Source organism: Patella vulgata, chromosome 4 (assembly GCF_932274485.2).
Source record: "Patella vulgata chromosome 4, xgPatVulg1.2, whole genome shotgun sequence".
NCBI lineage: Eukaryota > Metazoa > Mollusca > Gastropoda > Patellidae > Patella > Patella vulgata.
This window is the reverse complement of record NC_065882.2, coordinates 78,618,597-78,635,358: the sequence shown is the minus strand read 5'-3', so window position 1 is coordinate 78,635,358 and position 16,762 is coordinate 78,618,597. Positions and strand designations below refer to the sequence as shown.

Below are 16,762 nucleotides of genomic sequence, written 5' to 3'. Positions count from 1 at the left end.
TATTTTGCTTGACTTGAGCGCTGCGTTCGATACCGCTGGCTATCAAATTCTACTAAACATATTGGCAACACAAAATTGGTTCGAATCTTATCTCTCTGGACGTACGAAAAGGATCTCAGTTAACAAAACTGTTTCTGAATCAGGTGAACAAAAATATGGTGTTCCTCAGGGATCAGTGCTAGGACCATTACTTTTCACCATAGGGTGTATAATCAGTAGAAATGGGATTGACTTCCATCTTCAAGCAGATGATTAGCAATTATATATCTCTTTTTAAAGCCGTTTTTAAATAGTTTTACCTTGGAAATTGTTAAACGTAAACTAAAAACATAACTTTTTATATGAACTTTTTGAAGTAATAATAACTTTTATTATCGTTAATAACTTTTAACTATTGCTGTATGTGTATTTATTAAAATGTTAATAGTTCACTTTTTCTAAAAACTTCTGAAATTTTTCTAAGAACTTCTTTATAATTTTTATTGCGTTTGTTTTTTTTATGTGTATTTAATGTTGTTGTATTGGCGCTATCAAGCAGCTTTTAGGTGGATTTGGGGCGCCTTATCAAAAAATAAATTATTAATTAATTTTACATACATTGTAAGACAATGAAGAGCAGAAAATCGTTTCACAACAACCCATATACTATGTCTTTAAAATGTTTAGGGTGTTGAATCAAAATCTTTAATCTACATGTACGTAAACAATCATTTAAATGCTTAAATAATAAGACTTGTTTTTAATATTTTAAGGATATTTGACGAATCTCTACGATGGTTGGTTGCCAACAATAAAATAGCCAGAGCTGAAGCTACAATAAAGAAAATTTGCAAAGCAAACAAAACGGACTTTGAAAAAGCAAAAGCTGTCCTTTACGAACAAATTGTAGAGTGTAAGCGAGCAGCCGCTAAGAGCAAACACCACCACGAGTTGGTACCAACTATAGCAAAGGATGAACAAGTCAATCTCATAGAGAACAATGGTAGTCCATCTGCAGGAGAAACAGCTTTGTCCGGTATGGTGGAACCCGCGAAATATACAGTACTGGACATACTGAAGCACCGCGACATTCTTAAAATCACAACCATCCTTAGTTTTATTTGGTAGGAATCAACAATTTATTTAAATGTTGGCTCGCAAACCTGGGTTTGACGCGAAAGTTCATCTGGATTTCCGGGGTGGGTTCCCCATGTCAGTGGTACAGGATAGAGGTCCTTGCAAGTGACAAGGTATAATCGTTGGGCTAAAACTAATATCCCGAGGCGATGTTTTGAATGGTTTAATGTTCAAACATTGTGTATATTATGTTCATTGTGGGATTGTCGTAACTTAAAAGAAATACGCAATATCATTTAGAACGCAATAAGTCTGGTTTATACCTTTAGAAACATTAGTCCGATCATGGGCATTTACGGCGTAAAGATACATTTACTCGAAAGTATTTATAGGGTAGTTACCAATAACAGTATGGTAAATTTGGTATAAATAGAGAGTACAGACGAATATCGGATTCTCTGAAGAACACTCACAGGGCAAGCACTGCGAAAAATGTCAGGGTATCATTAACTGGACACCCGAAGGCTTTTTGTCTGCCATCTTGATTAAGGGAGCGCTTGTTATTTCTTGATCAAATGGTTTGGCGGTTTTGGGAACATTGAGGGGTTTAAACATACAATAGACTATGCAATTAAACAACGCATAAAGAAGTTGGTAGAAGATAATCCAAGAATTTAACTAAGGCTTCAATATGTATGACCAATTGAAAGTAAGTAACGTCCAATAAATATTTGAAAATGGACCCTCCCTCAATCAAGTTACATGATAAACATGGCTTTTAAAAATGGACATTTTATGTCTTGGGTACGTATCCTCTCGCGAATACAATGTTTTGAGAGGTATTTGAAGGAAGCAATTTTGTGATAGATTAATTAGTTTGAATATGGTTTTAGTCCAAATATATCCACAAATCACCCAGTTTGTGCGTGGGAATGCATCTTTAGATAAGCGGAGTGATAAAGTTTGATTGTGAAGTGCTCTATAAAAAGATAAATGTGCAAGTCATTCAAGAGTGGCATCTGATACTTTTAAGTTTAAAGGGACAATAACACTCTTGCTGGCTTGAAAGCTCCAGAAAATAAATAATATCTCTATCTAAGTACTAGATGTTTAAGTGTCCTACCTGTTGTGTAAATTATCCATTACATCCTATTTTTCTTGTCCAGAGGGTTCGAAAATATTTTTAAATCGAAGTTTCACTTAAAAAGGTTTACGTTAGACGTTTCAAACCATTATGTTGATTTTTTCAAAAATTTTAAATAAGGTGTGTTAAGATGAAATTTGTATCATCAATTAATTGAAATATTCTAAAATAGAACAATTTGTTGACCAGAATAAAGATTGGGACATATTATTCAGTTACAACAAGAGTGGTATTGAGCCTTTAAGGCGTGAAAACCAGACTCACTGCATGCTTGTGCATAAACAATTACTTTGTATTTAATACGTAGTATGGCCTTTCCAAAATCTGGTTTGAATTTGTTTTACTTTATCTTGAGACACACGTTCTTTTGTGAAATACACTGAGGTTGTAGTTCAATAACCAGGCCTGTCAATAACGGTTGAAAACAGAGCATACCGCTACATCACACACTGTCTATTGGTATCTGGGATATAGTAAATGTGAGCTAACTGCACCTGACTTGTATCTTCGACCCGCAAACTATGCCCTGAATATTAATTGTATAAATTGCATCATATTGTAACTCCCACACTACATTATATTTCAGGGCTGTAAATAGTTTGACATATTATGGCTTATTCTTGACCTCATCTTCAATGTCTGGTAACAGATTCCTCAATTATTTTCTTAATGCACTGGTCGAGATCCCGTCTATGTTCGTAGTTTTCTTTTCATTAAAACGGTAAGATCGCCACCTTGAAGATCCCTATATTGTATTGCGTGTCACCAAGTATTGATGAGAGAGAGAAGGGAGAGAAAATGGGGTTTATTGTCCACTCGAAATTTCGGGATTAACATATAGTTCAATTTATATTTCAATAATTCCAATGCGCGTGGGAGTCTGTAGCAATGTGTGGAAATCGGGACGCCCGGAGAAAACAGGCGACTCTATTCCTTGTCAAATCACTTTGATGTTAAATCTTTAGCCCCCCCCCCTCCCCCTACTTCGTTTCGTTTTTTATAGTTCAAAATTTCGTTTCACTTGTCTTTAATACACTAGGTCGAAAGTATAAAAAAACGAAACAAAATATAGATCTGTCTTTTAATCAGATTGCCTAAGTCTTGTAGGCGGTGCATTTCTCTCCATATCAGCAGGCCTGACTAGGACAGCTGTCTAGTCATTCGGATGAGACGAAAAATCGAGGTCCCATGTACACATTGGCGTGCACGTAAACGATCCCTTGTCAGTTAGAATTCGATATAAGAGTAGTCAGTAGTGCCGCTATCCGGGCAAAGTTTCCCTCATAGCACATTGTATGGCGTATGCATAGGCGTGCACGTAAACGATCCCTTGACAGTTAGAATTCGATATAAGAGTAGTACGTAGTGCCGCTATCCGGGCAAAGTTTCCCTCATAGCACACTGTATCGCTTATGCCCGTCTTCATTAGCCCAGTTCGGAGCAAAACATTAGGATGTTAAACCCCATTTCATTTCATTTCATCTCATATCACCATCCGCAGACGATGCCGATTGTTGCGAAATTGTCCTTCGTGTATTTGTAACTACCAGGATACTCAGCTTCGCAAGCGGCCAATATTTGCCTGGGGCCCAATTCGCCCGGGGCCCAAACTTGCTGAGCGGTCCAAATTCGCCCAGAGCCTAAATTCGGTGGACTAAATAAATCATTATACTTGTCCGAGAATAAAGGCCGATTTCCATGTATGCGTTTTCGCCGGCGAAATAGTCGGTTTAATTCAAATGTAAAGGGACCATTTTCACGTAACCTCGAAAACGGCGCACCACTCGAGTAATCATGTTCTTGGAGACCATTAACAAGTTTCTAGATTTTTTAATCGAATTAGAAAGACGAATTTCGGTGTATTAATTATATAAATTAAAAACACTTATATGGATATACTACTTCTGAATTTGTGAAATCTACCTCTATACCTCTATATGTCTTATAAGGATTGTTAATTATACTTTTTAATATTTTTCTTAGTATTGGCAGAAGAACACTTGGTGTGTTGTTACATGCTTTAAGTGGCTCAACATTAATTATATCTGTGACCTTAGTGGCTACAGTAGGTAAGTATAGTTAGCATCGTACAGCTGTTATTGGAAATTAAATTATCGTTCAGCAATTGTAAGTAATGAAATAGGGTGATTATGTTTTACCTCTGGTTAAAGCCAAATGGTGTGGGTATGGTTAAAAACTGTCTAAAGACAGTCCAATGGTGCGAACATTGTTTATCAGTCGGCAGAGTAAGTCATCATGGTCTGAGTAATGTTTATCACTGGAAAACCTATGTCACCCTATTATGGTTTATCATTATGCAAAGCAAGTCACCATATGGTGGGAGCATGATTTAACATTATGTAAAGCAAGTCACCATATGGTGTGAGCATGGTTTATCATTATGTATAGCAAGTCACCATATGGTGTGAGTATGGTTTAAAACTGCATATTTAGTCATTTTGCGCGAGTATGGTTTTTCACTGGGCAAAGTCAATCATCATAAGGTGCGAATATGGTTTATCACCGGGCAATAAAGTCATAATACCTGATGCGAGCAGTCTACATCCGCACTATTATAAGTTTTAGAATTATTTTTTTTTTTTGTTACAAACAATGTTAGTCTGAAATATTTCGTAACTTTAGTAGCGAGTTCTCAATGGTGATAATTTAAAATAATATTTGAAGATTAAAATCCTTATAAAATCGGTCTTTTCAAGTATATTTGATTTCGTGTTGTGAACGAGGACTGAATTTTACTTTGAACATATTTTCAGGAACTACCTCTGCTGGATCTATAGGAAGTGTGATATTCTCTCTTGTGGGAAAGTTCGCAATCACAGCTTCTTACAACTGTCTATTTGTATTCACTCCAGAATTATTTCCCACAAATATGAGGTATTTTTATGTTTGATGTATGTCACTAATTGGTCCGCATCTTCATTGTCCCATTCGGTACAGCACTGCAGAACGTTAAAACCCATTTCATTTCCTTCGTGGGATAATTATGTATGCCTGCTAGGCGTCCGGATGGAAGCGTATAGCCACACAGAACAGGCGGGGACCAAGAGTTCGGATGAATCACGCAGTCATGTTTTTATCGCCAAAGTTCTTTCATATAAGGCCCTTTACTGGGACATGATATGGCAAGATGACGAAGTCGAGTTGGGTGGAGGAGGGACTAGGAGATAGGGCATTGCTGCTTTCGGTGACAAAGACGACGGATTTGACACCGATAACTTCTCTCAGTGGGGGACGATCTTTTTGGCACCTGATTTGTGTATTACCATGCAATCGTACATTTGTTTGTGATCGAAATCCTGTAACACTATGTAACACTTTCCCATCTACTCACTTAATTGAGTATTGTGTTTGGATATAAAAACAGTGATAATTTGGTAAAACATTGGTTTTCTCCTTTCCATTGTCAAAATATTTATCAATTACTATCTGTTTATGACATGTGTTTGATTGACCGAATAAGGTAATATTCGCCTCGGAGTATGTGGATGTTTATTCCATATTTGGGAAGGAAATTAACGCCAAGGCCAGTTTATGACGTAAAGAAATTAGGGGGTTATAAAGGAGAGTGGTGAACGAAATTCATCGGAGCTCACCCGGTCTATCAGAACAGCCATCATCTATACTTTATTGGGAACAAGCAACATCGAAGCCAAGCAGTTTTAATAATACAGTTGTCGAAACGAATTAACCTGTAGTTACATTTACCATCACGAAGAAACACAACAAAGAAGTCCGGTATTACTACAATCTACATCCAAACATACATATGGATGTTATACATTTAATTTGTCATAGATACGTGTTTTAAAACTATTGGGAGGGGGGGGGGGGGTGGACGGCTGAATGGTTAGCACGTGCACGCTGTATCATACGGTCTGTCATTGAGTCAATTGGCGGGGTTTCGATTCCCCGGTTGTACGTGACAACGAGTAGTGTCGCCTGTCCAACATCGTGGGGTTTCTCCGGGTTCTCCGGTTTCCTCCCACTGCTTAAGACCCCTACGCGCAAGCGAATTATTGAAATTTAATAATTGAACCATGTGTTACTCCCGAAATGACGCAGTTTATGTCGAGTGGACGTTAAACCCCATCTCTCTCTCTCTTTCTCTCCATTTAATTTGTCATAGATATTTGTTTTAAAACTATTAACCATTGTGTCCGAATATATATTGACAGGAATGCTGGTATAGGTATATCGTCAGCTGTATCAAGAGTTGGTGGAATCGTAAGCCCCTTTGCAGCAACATTGGTAAGAGATTCTTAACCTCATCCCAAATTGATCCTGTCAAGCTGTCAAATTTGATATGCTTTAACACGTAAAATTCCCTTATTTGAAACTGGGGATAACTTAATACCCTCTGTCACCTGTGTAAATTTAAAAACTGTTATGTCGCCCAAGAAGACTCTCCGGTATTAATTAGTGGTCACCTGTTTTGACCTTACAGTATATATTTCTTATTAGTTCAACTTATAAAGTCGAACGATGGCTTGAAATTTGTGATACCCTAATTGGAAACTGATGATATTTCTAAGGGTTATAGTATATGCAAACTGTCCTACTGTCCAAAGAGAACGCCCGGTATTAATTAATGCTTTGTTCTTTTGCCATAAACGTTTTGTAATTGCATCTTTTAGAGTCAGATTATAATTTGGGGACCAGGGGTGGTGTTTGGTTCATGCTGTGTTTTGGCATCTATGTTGTTTTTCCTGCTACCAGAGACAAGAGGAAGGGAGTTACCTACCACAATAGCTGAAATGAGAGAATGGAGTAAACAGAAAGAACAAGTTTCAGAAATATGTTTAGAAAAAAAAACAATGATGATACAATAAATTCCCCGTATTGTATATATTGATCAATATTAAAAGTCCACTGCGTTTATTTCATATTTTTTATTACGTAAACTTTTTTAGAAGGCCAGATTCGCGCAGACATTAGTCGCGTGTACTTAGCCTGCTCATCGCACGCGTATCACACCTGGGAAATCCTAACATAATGACGTATCTGCGTCTGTATGAGATGGATCCTTGTTGCGAACTGACCCCTACCTGTGCCTGTCACGCATATTGTTAAGTATGAATTTACCATCGTTTGATTTAAGTTTTTTTTATATTAAATATTTGAATATAATTCAGTATTGAAATAAATCATTTCCCAAAATGAGTGACCAGACGTAGATACTCACTATAGATTTTAACATTTAAAGGGGAAGCCTAACAATTTTCAACATGGTTTCCATCAAATTTAAATATATATTTAGAAATGCAATATCATTACTTTAGTTGGGGGGTTTGGTGGCCGAAAGGTTGACGCGTGCGCGTTGTATAATAAGGTATTTAATTGAATCACGTGGCGCGATTTCGATTCGCCGCTAGGGTCGTCTATCTAACCTCGTGGGTTTTCTCTGGGTCCTCCGGTTTCCCCCTTACTGCTAAAGACCCCTACGCGCCAGCGATTGATTGAAATACAATTGAGCCATATGTTTATTCCCGAAATGACCCAGTTTGCGTCTAGTGGACGTAAGCCCATTTCCCTCTTTCTTTCTGATTACTCTAATTATTTTAACCTGTTTGGTTTTGATAGCAGCAATGTGCTTGATCAGATTAGTATTCTACACCAATATGGAGTGACTTCGGCAAATGAATCTGACGAAGAGGTCGGTGCTAATGTCATTGATGAAAATGTTGATGAGGGTCAGATTTGTTGAAACATTACTTGCAGAGGGAGGAAATGGTACATCGTTACATAGTACCGAAACCCATTAATTTAATGCGATATTAACCAGGCTTTAAGAGGACGTGAAACTCTTAAGTACTTCTTATGTTGTTCTGATGTCGGTGGTGGTAATAAAACCAAGGTCGAAAGCGACGGGAATTTCAATTACAAAATGTTAGATTAGTTCGAGTCACTTGTGATCCGGACGACTCCTGTCTGATTTGACATAAGAAATGATGACATATTAGGGGCAGTAAATCCGCCAACTGATAGACAACCGACAAACCTATATAACGTCTTACCATCAATCATGCTTTCTTTGATGATAGACATGCAATAATTAAACCCTAGATATTCCTGTGTAATATTTCCCAGACATGGAAGTCCGTATTAAAACTTTGTTGGATACTGATGTGTCTACACAAAGCAGCGGTATATAGGTTGATTTATGTTTTAATTTATTGTCTGGCTGTGTGGAAATCATCAAAGAAAGATCATGATGTTTTTGTGATTTAGAAACTTTGATTAAAATGCTTTTCCGCTTGGCAGCTTTCGCAGCACACCATTTTAGTCTAACAAATAAAACATTTTATACGGGACAATTTCACGTGGATGTATTTTGTCGTCGGCTCTGTCCGCCTGGACGTCCGTTCACATTTTGTTTGTGGACACTATATAGGTCACAACTTTTTTTTTATCCGATTTTGATGAATATTAAAATGTATATTTATTTCCCAAGGATCTTGGTTCCTATTGATATTACCGCATTTCGAACCGCAACATCCTAGATTATGGCCTGTTACATAATGACAGATGTTATAGATTCTTCGTGCCATCTTTAATATCAACCTGTCTGCTATCGACACCCATGTTGGCCCTGATGGCATTCATTAGTCATTTCCATAATATAAACTTATCGTTTGCCTTTGTTATTAATTTACTTTGTCTTATAAGCAAACTGTACTCGAGTGTTAAATCTGATATGATGCAGGAGCCAAATGAGAACCTTTATCTAGAAGGCTTTATAAACCCAGAATGGAAAAGTGATCAGCAGACTAGATGAGACTAAGCGAGGGCGTCTAAAAGTTAACTTGGGACCGAGTTAGTTGCGAGTTGGCACCCAAGGGTGTCAAGTCGAGCTAGGACCATGGCTCCCCCAACACACGCTAGCTACGGAGTCTTAAGTTTTGTACATCATATGTTTAAAGAAGAATAAAAATATCTGATAAATTTAAACCAGTTTTGTCCTCAAGAACATGACTTAAAGATCCGATACTTTAACAGGCCTTCTATGTTTACAAAAATCGCTGGCTTCGCGTGTTCTCTGTCTATCGCCTGAAAAAATGTGGGCGTATTTTGCATGGCAACACAGTGACCTGTGGATACATGGGCAACTAGCAGGTTCGTCAAAATCTGGCGATTGGGGTGTCGAATGGTCTAACGCGTGCGCTTTTGATTATATATTTTTCAATGAGTCAAGTGGCGTAGTTTCGATCCAATACTTGTATGTGACAAACCTCGTGGGCTTCCTACGGGTCCACCAGATTCGTCTCACTGTTAAAAAACCCTGATTGCGAGCGAACTATGGAAGTAAAATTGAACCATATATGTTAGTTCGGAAATAAACTGGATAAACCCTAGTTCTCTCTCTGTCGTCAAAATCTCAATTCAAAGTACACCCAATGCTAGAATATTTGTAGAAAGATTCCAATGAAATCAGTGTAATTTTTTCGAAAAACTTTATTCCATCGATAAAAATAAAGACAATACAAAACAATAAATACTAAATTGGCAACACTAAAGCTATAACAATTTTCTTTTTTTAAAAATAAGAACATGTTATACATCTTATATTATTAATATAGATCGTTTTCACAAAAAATATACTTATATTTACATGGATTAAAATATTTGTTTTTTTTAAAAAAAATACTAAGGAATAATTTACAGATGATCAAGCTATACATAATATTCAGAGGGGTAAAATAAAAACTACAATCGGCTAGTGTCTGTACAAGTGAGTAAACATCTCTGTTATCAACAGTTTGTAATGGCGGCCGTGAAATGTATGTTATGCAGTTTAAATCATAATAGGGACCTTTCGCATCGGTACGAAAACGTCATCGATTTGTGTGTACTTGTGACGTCAATCTGAGTGTTCGGCCAGTATGGAGCTGAATTTACGTAGGTATGCAAACGAATATGTTTCTTGTCTCATATTTGTATTGAATATTCCCTCATTTATCCAGGCTTTGTGTATATTTTTGATTGTGCACAGTTTGTAGAATGTGTTCAAAAGCAATATTCTGCTTGATTTGTTGTACATTTGCCAAAAAATCCATTGAAAACTTTGCCTTGACCGAGAAGTTCATGGAGTGGAAATTAACGCTATCTAGCTATTATCGCACGTTGGAGTTCGTTTTCGTACCGATGCGAAAGGTCCCTAATAATTCTAGCTAGTTTTTAAATGGCGAAAGCAATGACTTGTTTGTCGACGTGTAATGTCCAAATTGTGCCTTTCATAATAACACTAGCTAGTTTTTAAACATCTTAAAAGTTATCATTTCTAAATTTTCGGTGTAAGTAATTTAGATACGTCTAAGATTAGTTTCGGTGTTTTCCGTTGAACGGACCTGTATCTGGCTCATCGAGAACTTTAAACGTGAAGACATAATGTTCTTGTTCACAGTGAGAAGCCATGTTGATTTGAATGCAAGTTAAATGCACAGCTAACACTGGCCAACGTCAGTGCGAAAACAAGACCAGTTATCAATAAATAGTCGACCTTCATTAGCCCATTCGGTGCAAAACGTGGGACGTCTATGACAATTGTCCCCTGACGGTTGAACTTTGATTTAAGAGTAGGCCGTAGTGCCGCTGTCCAGGCAAAATGTCCCTCATAGCACAATGGATGGCATATGTCCGTCTGCATTAGCCCATTCGGAGCAGAACAAGGGGAAGTTAAACCCGATTTCATTTCATTCCATTTTATTTTAAATCTTAATCTGGAAAATATTTCATAATTTAATAATTTCTCCATTTACCAGGCGCTTAAAATCCAGCCCAAAGCTGCCCGGTAGTGTCAAGAGCTGCCAGGTAGCGTCAAGTAGGGTATATGGGTATAATCATAGTGTCCAGTGGTGTAGTGTCCATCCCTATATTGTACTTTGCGAACCTTTAGACATAAGAAAAAAAGAAGACGAAATGTCGAGATGTTTTAAGATGGGTTCTCGACTTGTCAGGTGTTTTCGGATGGTACGAGCAATCGCAGTCCCGTAGATAAATCAGAGTGTAGAGTATACAAAGAGTATCCCTTGGTAATTGGAATTCGAAAAAAGGTGGGTGGAAACGTCCATCTCCCACACACCACCTAATCATTGTACATGTGCCCCATATAGTTAAACATTACCGTAAGCTAGTCGCAAATGACAGAAGTAAAATGACGAATAATCAGGAACTGCAGGGAAGGAACAAAAACATTATCAACCATCACCAAACAGACTTCGTGACGATTTACAGACAACATAATTTTCCTCCGTCGGTCTGGTCTGGTCTGATTTTTATCGACAATTTCACCTTTTTATATCGTCCAAAAAATACTCTGAAACTGAATTTATCGGCAGAACATTTCATGATAAGAATTTAACCATATTTAAATCTGTTTGTCAATGCTACACACCAAGAAGTGGATACTTATTTTATGGATCACAATATAGGTTTCTTTTCGTGGACCTATACGGATACTATGGCTATATTTACAATTGGTAACTGGCGAACAAACAGTTTTGTTACATGATTTATTGTAACGGAACCTCCAACGGTTCTGAAAGATATGAGAATTTCCATACTGAGTTAGTCACGGACACACATCTTATATCCACCCCACCAACTAACGATGGGTAAGATTGTTGTAACAGACAGATGTTTCTACTGGTCAATCATCAAGTCATCTTTAAACGGCCAACTGCCTGTCTTGCGGTAAATAGAGTGGCGTTGGCGTGGACACTCAAACTTCAATGTAAAGCAACAGGTTGCGATTATCTCTTAATCGTCACACTATCTACCAAATGGCTAACCAAGAGAGTACAGCATTGCTTAGCAAACATATAAACATTACTATCGGCTTCTTGTGTGGTCAAATCATGATATCATACCGTATGTCGTTGTCTTTCTCGTTGTTTGAGCAGAATGGCGCATCTTTTATCACCGAGGTCAAGTCTTTCAGAACCTTGATACAGTCGTTTTAGTAGTACTTGGTCTACGCGACAAGGCTCCTTTAGAATCAAACGAATCGAACCGTGTCCTCCTGTACGCCTTCCTCTGCATGCGGAAACAGAGATAACACAAGCATTTCTTAAAGTTACGACGAAAATTCTGGCTGAATATACAGTAAAGAACTGGATTGGCTGCTGAATTGACATGGGTCATTGTCATGACGAAAACCAGGAAAGGCCAGCCTGTGGGTAGTGGTGTGGTAGAGAAGGTGTTATAAAATAAATGGACTTGGATTGGCGAGTAGCTTATAAAGTATATCACAACACTAACAATTAACATTTTTACTACCCCTTTCCGGGCTCGTATAGTTTCGTAGGCTCTGTCTGTCCGATTTCTAGAGTTCTGTCGCATTTGGAACTTAGTGGAGAGTTCTTCGGTACTGGCGTAAAGTCGCCGCCCGATTATAGAATAAAGAACAACTTGTGTTATGATAGGTATTATATAATAGAAACAACTTTCCAAATATTTAAAGGCGAGAAATGTTGAATGGTGTCCGGTCGGAAAGATCAACTGACACAACGACACTGGATGTCCTGGTGCAAGGGGCACAACTATGTTGAATAAAACGGTAGGTAATCCACAACAAACTGCGATTGGCCAGATAGAAGCAACAACTCCAATGATCTTCTTTCTTGTACACAGGATGTGCGCCTTGATGGGAAACACAATGGCGACAAACCTGAAAAGACAAATTAAACAAATAAATAAAATATACCAAAATAGATTAAATATTTGTTTTGTCGTTTTTTTTTGTACAACCACATTTTAGTATGGTCGTACATAACCTTAAATGAGGATGCCTTATCATTTTCAACAATCCTCAGTTTTGATGAGGGTCGCGGTATCCGTTTGCGTAAAAGTTTTGCTGGCTAACCTGGAGGTTCCGTTTTCGATCCCGGTGTTGACGAGAAATTCGGGACAAAATTTTCTAATAGATCAATGTATGGTTTTTGCCCGTCTTCATTAGCCTAGTCGGATCATAAATAGAAGACTCTAAAGCCCATTTCATTTTATTAAATCACGCATTTCTTGGTCGAATACACTATATAGGCCACACTGCACGATACGTGAGTTGCTAATCTCATTTCAAGGAAAACGTCTATAGATTACCAGTATAATAGACTACGGAAATAAATGCCATAAAGAACGAGTCACAATAATTGTAGCCTCTGTGGTGCTAACAATCAATATGTTTTTAAAATTGATATGGGTTGTCTTATCTCATTGAAACGTAGAATCCTATAAACTTTCATTATTTTTCGATAATCACCGCCAGAGTTATCCTTCTTTGTTAATATGTCTTACCAGATCGTTATAGGATTTAGTGATGAACGCATCTTTCTGAAATGTAAACGGATTGTCTATCCTTTGTATATAGCGTCCGACTAGGCTAATGACGGTGGGGGAGGGAGAATGCTACTGATGCGCAATAATGTTCAATCAATTCCAAGGTTATTCTCCACTATCACAAAATCTTTCTAGCACCTGAAGGGTTTTCATAATGATCCGATCCTTTTGAATTTGTTTGTTATGAGTCGTTCATATCTTTTCGCAATATTGGTGCCTGTAGCGTAGTTATGATTTCTTACCGATATGTGGAAACATATAATAAAGAAAGAGCCGCGAGCGGACCAAACCAAATAAAGGTTTTGAAGCTTGCCATGAACAAATATAAGATCTTCTGTTATAAAAGGGCATGTTGATGGACCTTTTGGGATTATATTACATTTTACATAACATTGGCATCTAGTAGTAAGATTATTGGATATTTCTTGTCTGATAGGCCGTAGTGCCGCTGTCCGGGAAAAGTTACCCTCATAGCACACTGTATGGCATATGCCCGTCATCATTAGCCCAGTTAGGAGCAGAATAGTATGACGTTAAACCACATTTCATTTCATTTCATTTCTTAATGAAATACATTATGATACAACGCGCATGCGCTAACCATTCGGCCATCCATGCCCCCAAGGTATACATATGATAAATTGATGAGGATAATACAACAATCATCTTGTAATCAGTGTTAATATTGGGAGGCGTCCCAATTGTAGTGAAGATATATTCAATACAAAACAGAATAGTATCTAGATCTATTTCATAAGGCCATCTTCAAGCTTGGTTAAAGGTCACGAGATGTAAACAGGAGTAGCACTAATTTCAACCCTAAACCTACAGCCTCATGAACAATCACGTGCCCTAACCTCATTTACATCTCGGCGACCTTGACGAAATCTTGAGTTGGCCTTAAGGAATAGATCTAGCCCAGAATTGTAAATTGTCTAATAAAATAGGGGGGAGCAACCCTGCACCCGCTATATATCCGCGCCGAGTTGTATTTGTAATTTAAAGTCGAGCACCTTTGAACTGGAAATAGACATGTAATCATCCTTTATCGTGACAAATTATTGTCCAGAAACTTTGATCAGCAACACAGACAGCAAATCATCTGGATATTCTAATAATTTACGCTGTGTTTAAAGAGCAATAAAAAGTAGTTGAAATGACTTCGGTCATACGATTTGACATTTTGTCTGGCCAACTGTCAACTAATAGAGTTTTAATCTGTATTACACGACTTTTATTACACGCCTAAGGTCTCGATCAACTTTTTCTTTTGGCTGTGGTTCGAGTTTTCTTCTCTAATGTAAACATACGGTGACAGATAATCTATATATAAAATTGTTAAATAATGTAAAGCACCACGTGGGAGTAAAGTAGGAAATGTTTGATCAGTTCCTGGTTAGCCACCAATCTGATTACACTACAGATGTATATTTCGTTTCGTTTTTTAATACTTTCGATGGCCTACACTACATGAAGATCTGACAGGATGTTGCGATAGGTAACGTCAGAGGTCATACGAGCGGCTTTTGACCCTATGACATCAGACATTTGATTAACCAATCAGCGTGGTTCTCCCTTGTCAGTGATGCAGGACGTAGGGCCTGACAAGGAAAGCTGTCTAGTCGTTCGGATGGAACGAAAAACCGAGGTCCCGTGTACACATTGGCGTGCACGTAAAAGATCCCTTTGCAGTTGGAATTCGATATAAGAGTAGGCCGGAGTGCCACTGTCCGGGCAAAATTTACCTCATAGCACACTGTATGGCATATGCCCGTCTTCATTAGCCCAGGTTAGGAGCAGAACAGTAGGACGTTAAACTCCATTTCATTTCATTTCATTTCATGTATTGAACATTTCATTCAAATTACTTTTTTCTTAGCCAGGTTATCACTGATTGTAGTTTTGACAGGATGTGTGCATTGATTGCTTATTATTGTAACTACGGTACTTGTATATTCTCCATTTTTTAAATTAAAACATTAAATGGCCGAACCGTTCTGATCTAGTTTTAATCTCGAGCATCCGATGCCATCGAGAGTTAATTATGGTCTTGGCATGTTAATATATTTCTAATTAATAAATTATATAACATTTAAGGCCTAAAAATAGACCTGCAAAAGGCAAGGTTAGCTCTTGAATAATGTATCCTTAATAATAAAACACATATTGCCTCCTATTTTAAGACACGGGCACAAAATAATAATAAAAATAATATTTGCTCCTATTCTTTAATATTAAAATGTTAAAATTCCCGAAAGAAGGAAATTTGAACAACCCCAAATTCAACATAATTACAATTTTTTCACAGAGCTTAACAAAGAAGGACTAGAAGCACCATGTGACAGGTTTAATGGTGTGGTTTCTTACCCTTTGAATCTAGAGAACAGCCCTCTATTATGATCCTAAAGCATCACTATCTTGACTAAAGCAAATACATTTAAATAGGCTTTAACTTTTTCTTTCTGGTGCAGGATGAAGGGTCGTAGAACAGATGTCTAGTTGTTCGTACATATTAGCGTAAAAGAACTTTTGACAGGTGGAAGTCGATATAAGAGTAGGTCACACGATACCCTCATAACGCACTGTATGGCGTATCGGAGTAGAAGAGTTGGACGTTAAAATCTATTTCATTGCTACTTTCTGACTAGACAATGTTCCTTGCGCGTAGGTGTCCTTAGGGGGGGGGGGGTAAGAAGGACAAGGACGTAGCGAAACTCCACGAGGTTGAACCCCACTCCTTGTCAGGTCAAGCGAGAAATCGAAATAACGAGTACAGGCCACATGCAAGACACAGTAACCTATATCGGTTAATGGATGGTTATTTCTATATTCACGAATAGTATTTTTTATTAGGATGCGTTTTCTCGATATCACCAGTAAATGACGAATTCAACAATTTACTTTAGATCAAAAATAATATTTGCAACAGAGACTGTTTTTAATGTTCATTAACAACTTTGAAATCTTGCGTGGGAAAAAGAGATTTGTGATGACAGAGAATCTGCTAGTAAATGATCAGAAAATTGTGATTATAAGAGATATTTTTTTTTATAATGCGTGAAAGTGTCAATATGGTGCTAATGAATAAAACGGTCAGCCAATATTCAGAACCGGAAATAAAAAATAGCATGTCTCTTTCTGTGTGCTTTCTGATCACTGCCACTGAAAACACATATCTCTTCCAGCTGTTCACGTAATAAAATAATA

At 37.6% G+C, this 16,762-nt stretch overlaps 2 protein-coding genes across 5 annotated transcripts in view; one reads left to right on the top strand and one right to left on the bottom strand.

Moving 5' to 3' along the window:
• The window catches only part of LOC126819354 (organic cation transporter protein), a 58,657-nt gene extending 51,275 nt beyond the window's left edge, over positions 1 to 7,382 (top strand). For 2 of the 3 annotated variants that reach the window (XM_050547352.2, XM_050547354.1), the window contains 6 exons: positions 753 to 1,103; positions 2,787 to 2,921; positions 4,184 to 4,269; positions 4,975 to 5,095; positions 6,397 to 6,469; positions 6,856 to 7,382. In XM_050547352.2, coding sequence (XP_050403309.1) covers positions 753 to 1,103; positions 2,787 to 2,921; positions 4,184 to 4,269; positions 4,975 to 5,095; positions 6,397 to 6,469; positions 6,856 to 7,050 — 961 coding nt within the window. In that variant the 3' untranslated portion in view covers positions 7,051 to 7,382. The remainder of the gene's footprint in view (positions 1 to 752; positions 1,104 to 2,786; positions 2,922 to 4,183; positions 4,270 to 4,974; positions 5,096 to 6,396; positions 6,470 to 6,855) is intronic. The other variant, XM_050547348.2, reaches the window with a different exon arrangement.
• Positions 7,383 to 9,685: 2,303 nt separating this feature from the next.
• Positions 9,686 to 16,762, bottom strand: part of LOC126819371 (neuropeptide receptor 15) — a 119,506-nt gene continuing 112,429 nt past the window's right edge. For both annotated transcript variants that reach the window (XM_050547381.2, XM_050547382.2), the window contains exon 3: positions 9,686 to 12,887. In XM_050547381.2, the coding sequence (XP_050403338.1) occupies positions 12,155 to 12,887 (733 nt within the window). In that variant the 3' untranslated portion in view covers positions 9,686 to 12,154. The remainder of the gene's footprint in view (positions 12,888 to 16,762) is intronic.